This window comes from Betta splendens, chromosome 10 (genome assembly GCF_900634795.4).
Source record: "Betta splendens chromosome 10, fBetSpl5.4, whole genome shotgun sequence".
Classification (NCBI taxonomy): Eukaryota; Metazoa; Chordata; class Actinopteri; order Anabantiformes; family Osphronemidae; genus Betta; species Betta splendens.
Genome location: NC_040890.2, coordinates 6,545,765 through 6,551,764, shown reverse-complemented (window position 1 = coordinate 6,551,764; position 6,000 = coordinate 6,545,765). Strand labels below are relative to the sequence as shown.

Below are 6,000 nucleotides of genomic sequence, written 5' to 3'. Positions count from 1 at the left end.
TGCTGTGGGCACTTCCATGTGTTTCCACGCGCAGCCTGGCTTGGCTGGTCTGCACTCTGCACAGCCCCCAGCTCCCATTTCTGTGTCTAAATAAAAACCCCACAGCTTTTTGATCCTTAGCGTGAAAAGTGCAGCCTGGAATGGTTGTGTTGACCAAATTGATCTCTGAGGAGAACACACAGCAGCGGCTTTGGTCTGTTGCTCCAATGTGCACCCGAATCACTCCTTTTTTTTAAAGCGGGGGGTTTATTTGATAAATAACACGGCCTCTACATTCTAATCATATGCTCATTAGGGCTGCGGAATCTGCTGGCGTCGCCGTTCCCTGCGTTTAGCATGCGGAGGAGGCCGCGTCCACGCCGCGGCCTCCTCCCCTCCTCTCATCCACGCTGTCCTTGTCTCCCCACTTCCTGCCAGGCGCCGATCTGCAGGTTTGCCAAAGCAAAGGCCCGTCCTGCTGCTCCAAGAAGATGGAGGAGCGCTACCAGGTGGCCGCGCGCAGCAACATGGAGTCCGGTCTGCAGGCCGTCGGCGCTCAGCTCAAACGCCTCATCATCCAGAACGCCGCCATTTTCCAAGGTAAGCGGTCGGAACACTTCCTCCACGACGCCGCGATTCCTCGGCTTCGTTGTTACAGTTTGAAACCGGTAATTGATGCCCTCAAATCGTCCCAGCCTGCATCCACTTCCTTGGCTGCTGCACGTCAGCGGCTCACTCCTCCAGACAGTGAGTCACGCATAAATAAAGCAGGGGCATAATGCGCGCAGACAGCGATGAGACGCTGAGCTGCTGTTCGACTAAGTGTTAGAACGGCGACGACACGCAGCTCGGAGAGGCTGCGCTCGGCTGTTCGTGCCAGACGGGTGGTTCCGGAGCGCGGCCGATGCCCCCGAGGTGTTTCTGGCGCTCGGCAGGAAGTGATGACGGTTCCTTACAGGGAGGAAGGAGCCAGTCAGCAGCGGTGCTGGGTGAGGGGGGGGGGGGGTCAGGTGGGACGGGCTGGTTCACGCGGCGCGTTCAGAACAGCGGCGATAGGAAAAATGGGTCAGAGCCTGGACGTGCTGAGGTTTCGGGAAAACACGAAGGCAGGTGGCGGCGGAACGTGAATGCTGAGCGCGTGGTGGTGGTGGGGAGGAATACTGACGAGTCAGCAGGCCGAGCGCGGCACGTCCCAGTCGATGGGTCCACGGCGAACGGAGCCTCCGCTGCCTCGGCGCCGCTGGTCCTTCGTGTGGGCTCGGATCCAGACGCGCTGAATAAATTTGCTTTAATGCAATCACCGCTGATTGTAATCAGAACCGCTGCTGGATGAGGGCTCGGCCTGCAGCTGGCCCTCCGCGCCTCCTTTTAGGTTCCCCCTCAACGTCCTCGGGTGGTTTTGAACATTCTGAACCCGGAAGCAGCAAAGACGGCGAGGATGCAGCAGGGAAGCGTCATACGCGTGTCCTGGAGAGGTTTGGAGGGTCTGGAAGGCTGGTTCTGGGTCTGTGGTCATGGCCCACGGGCTCCAGGCTTCACGTCAGAAGCTGCAGTTCTGTTTGTGTTGTGTGTTGGTCGGGTTCGTGTTTGAATGATCCAATTGATCAGAAATCAGACATTCAGACAAGGAGCAAAACAAATGAATGGGTAGTTTATAGGTTAGGTAGATGTAGAGTGTGGATAGAAGCTGATTGAATAGAAGCTGTTTAGGTAGAACCTGTTTAAGTAGAAGCTGATTGAATAGAACCTGTTCAGGTAGAAGCTGTTTAAGTAGAACTTGTTTAGACAGAAGCTGTTCTCTTCTGCTTCTAGTTTTCCCGTTTGCTCCCGGTTCCTCGGACTCTGTGTGTTTTTCCTTCCTCTCCCGTGACCCTCGCTCTGCGTTCATGCGCTCATGTTCAACAAACTCTCAACATAAAGTGCTTGAAAACTTGAAGTCCTGCTCGCCGACAACAAAGCAGCCCAGCAGTTTTCCTCCGCGGCGCAGCCATGGCAACGGCGGCTGTGGATCCTAGAGCTCGGCTGGTGTCATCGGGCCACGCAGCCCGTCGGGCCGGGCCGGGCCGGGCCCGTGTTTACCGTCTCGGGGGCTCCTCCTGCAGCGGCGCATCCGCGTCGCTGGGGTCTCCGTTTGAGGCGGGAGGCGTCGCTCGCCGCCGCCCACGCCCGTGTGTTGGGAAACACGGCGCCGTCCTGACACGCCAATTAAAAGTGGAGATTTAATGGGGAGCGAGGGGTTTGCTCCACTTGGTTGTTACACACTAACTACGTTAGAGGCGGCTGCTGGGGTTTGCCTGCACTTTCCTAGAAGGGCTTCAATACTAATTGCTTTAGCATAGGACTTGAGAGAACTCCCCAAACAGCCCCCGGACCGAAATCCTTTTAACATCCTGGTCTCATCTGTTTCCCTTTATTTTATTTCTATGCCGTCTCCCTCTCCTCTCCGCCGCTGTCATCCTCTCTCTCCATCTCTGTCTCGCTCACTCTTCTTGACTATCTGTCTTCCTCTCCCTCCGTCTGTCTCTCCTCCTTCCCTCCTTTGTGCTTTGGGGAATTGAGCGCATGTCTTGTTTGCAGTCTTCCTTTGCAGCTCTCTTTCACTTTCCTCCAGCGCTCACTTCTGCCAGAGAGATCAAAGGGCTTCACCTCTCCTCGCTTCTGTCTCCCATATCTCTCTCTCTGTCTCTCTCTCGCTCTCTCTCTCGCTCTCTCTCTCCCCCCTCTTCTAGTTTCATCCTGCTTTCCCAAGCCTCAGACTACACCCGAGGTTTTAGCCCCTTTTGAAGTCAACTTCTCCAAACAACAGAAAAAGTAATGGCTCTGTCTGCCTTCGTCTTTTGAGCAGCGTGATGACATGCTGCTTAAACATTAGGCTTCTTGAAGATCGATACCAGGAAATAGGTAAAGCATTAGGAATTTCTAATGGCGCGTGACTCCAGCGCTGAAAGTCTGATATAGCATTTGACAGTCTAATGAGCCTCGGCTCATCTCTTTATGGTATACTGGGGAAATGCGTAATGGATAAACGGCTGCATCCATTCTGATGTGTGACAGACTGTTGGATTTCATTTTGATTCACATTAGCGGGATCATAACACGGCATTCCCCCGCGTGCTGTGATTGCCTCGCACCCAGCGGTCTGATGCTGTCAATTTAGTCTGAGATGAGACTTTGTAAAACCTGCGCAGATGCTCATCTTCAAATCGAATCTGTTGGAATGAGGAGCCGGTCCTGTGCATGCTTAGGTTTTAATTTAGCAAATTAATGCTGCAGCCCGATACAAATCTGCCGTATGCGATACTGCGGGTCAATAAAAGGCCTGACAGATCATCTGGTTTTTATTGTGGAGGTTTGAGTCGGCCTGAGGGGGGGTCTCCATTATCCTCACTTGTTTTCATAAGGGCTGATCTCATTGTAGTAGTGTTACACACCTTGAGCAGGCGATCGGAGGCCACAACTTCACATTACGCTCATTAGCAAAACCCTTAATTGTCCTGAAGATGCCATCATAATCAGATCCCTGGAGTCACTTCCTCAGGTTTGTCCCTGTGCTGTTTAATTTAATTATTCTCTTACCAACCTTCTGCTGTTTCCAGAACATTGTCCTAGTGCTGTGACTGGCTCGACACCTGATTTGCAGATTAATGATGTAGAGTAATTCTAGTTCTCATCTCATGTCAGCCGTAACTGCCCGACAAAGCAGAAACTCATCTCAAAGCGTCTTGTGGCATTTTGGGTGATTGGCAGCTCTAATTGTTGTTATTTCCCCCGCGACGCGGCCCTCAGAGCGCCGGCGCTGCTGTTGCGCTGCTCGTCTCCAGCCTCAGCCTCTAGGTTAGAAGTGAGATTATCCTCTGCCGTTAGTGAGACGAGCGTTTGTTTAGCTCGTCTTTAAACGACGGGTGTCTGAGCGGAGCCCGGCTTCAAGGACCAGGCTTCATCCAGAGGGGGGTTCCCCTCGAGTCCAAGGAGTGGAGCCGGTTAATAAACATGGAGGACGGGATTGGCCGCTTGCTGAAGTTAACTGTGGGGAGGAGGAGGAAAGTTGTGCGGCGTGAGCACATCGACGTATCACAGAGACTGTGTGATTTGTGCTGAAGTAAAAGTGGGCCAGCCAGCCGGCGCTCCTGGAATGACTCAATGAGTCCATAGAAGGCGGGCACAGCGGGGGGCTCGAAAACAGGTTTGACTTGGACTACTTTCTGGGAGCGCGAGCACGTTCTGTTTGTGGCTCCAGTCGAGGCAGGGGAGCTTTCTCCGCGATGCTCCGGGCTCACGGGGCCAACGCGCCCGTAAATGATCTGGAGCCTGGAAGGAGCTTGAAAGGATGTTTCTGCCGTCTTTTTATTTTTATGAAACACAAAGGCAGCGGGCAACCTGCGGCGCGCGCTCACGTTAAAAAGTTCACCCGACCAAAGTGTGAACGCGTCTTCTTTTGTGTCCTTGAGTTCCTCGTGCCTCGTTCCTAGCGGGCCGACGAATTAGCATCTCATTAGCAGTCCTAAAAAAGCCCTATCGACTTCCTCTGCTTCTTGTGGATGGGTTTTAATTACTCTAAGTGTATAAGGAATTAGAATGGCAGACCCCCTGCGGCTCTGGTGGAGGTGGTTGTTGACCTTGAAAGACGCCTGCCCTCCATAGTGCTGAATGGACGTTTGCCCCCCCCCACCCGCTCCATCCGAAGCGTCCTCCGTCCTCGCTTCTTGCCGTCATCTTCTCTCCAATAACACTCCGGCGCCTCGCGCTCCCTCCGCGGGGTCGTTTCGTCTTGTGAGGACGCTTCCCAGAGTGATCCAATAACAGGGAGGCGTGGTGGGACGCACGGCTGCAGTTGTTTACGTGCCGCTCGAGCTAATCTAATAACTTAATGATGGGGAGAAGCGCTCCTCCGATGTCCAACAGGCTCCTGCGAGCACCGTTAGCCAGGCGCGATGGGGCACGTCAGCCATTACCACATCCTTCTATCAGCTCCTAATTTAGTTTCAACTTAATTGTTGGCTTTTATCATTACGCGTCACTTATTTGTTTCTGCGCGTAATGAGATTTTCGGCACTTTCGGAGCGCGCTGCTGGGCCGACAAACTATTGTGCTGATTGACGCCCAATGAAAGGCGTGCGGTCGCGAGGAGCGGGCCGTCTGTCGGAGCGCCGCGGTTCCGTCGCAGCGGCAGCACCCGCGCGTTCGCGAGCCAGAGGAGGCAGCGTGAGCGCAGGTAGCTTCTGCCGCTCATTAACCGCGCCGCTGTTTGTGGAGAGCCAGGCTGCGTGAACCACCGGAGGCCAATACAAAACACGCGCTTACGTGCTGTTTGTCACAGAATTAAAAAAAAAATGTTTGCCCGCCTTTTTTTTTTTCCTGTCACGGTTTCCTGGGCGAGTTTCAGGCAGGAGCCCTAGTTCCCTCACAGACAGACACAAACTCTGCTGCGGCTTTTATTTTAGCATTCACCTAGAAGATTGGAAGCAGGTCATAAGAGTGTTGAAATAAAAGTCTACGCACTGTACGTTTTCAGCCCAAATGTAACGTTCAGTCACTGTTATGTAAGAATATTAATGATTATATGCAGTTTACGCTTCTCTCCAAGTTGTTCTTGCCTCAACAACAAAAGAAAACCTAACAGCCTTCAGAACAAAACTCGCGAGTGGGGACCCATTTGGTTGCGTAGCAGCTGGACGATGGTGATTATCTCATTGGACAGACACCTCCTCTACCGCTCAGCGCTCTCCTTCCTGGACTTTATTTTGGCTCATTGTCAACCAACGAGCGTCTGGCGAGAGGCTGTGAGGAAGGAGGAGGTCCTGAAAATGTATCTGGCTGGTTAGAAGCCACATGCTAATGAGCTAGGAGGAATATAAAGTGAAGTGTGCAGCTGTGCACATCTGGACAACCGTGGCCTTTTATAAATTAATTATGTTTTAATCAGTAATAGATTTGTGGGTTATTACCAACAAATCCTACATTTCCCAGAGAGCCTAGTCATCCACCACAGACAGAATGGTCACACTGGAGTATGAACCATCT

At 52.8% G+C, this 6,000-nt stretch overlaps 1 protein-coding gene across 4 annotated transcripts in view; it reads left to right on the top strand.

Moving 5' to 3' along the window:
- Positions 1–6,000, top strand: part of gpc3 (glypican 3) — a 71,992-nt gene that overhangs the window by 7,857 nt on the left and 58,135 nt on the right. For all 4 annotated transcript variants that reach the window (XM_029164656.3, XM_055512375.1, XM_055512374.1 and 1 more), the window contains exon 2: positions 418–579. In XM_029164656.3, coding sequence (XP_029020489.1) covers positions 418–579 — 162 coding nt within the window. The remainder of the gene's footprint in view (positions 1–417; positions 580–6,000) is intronic.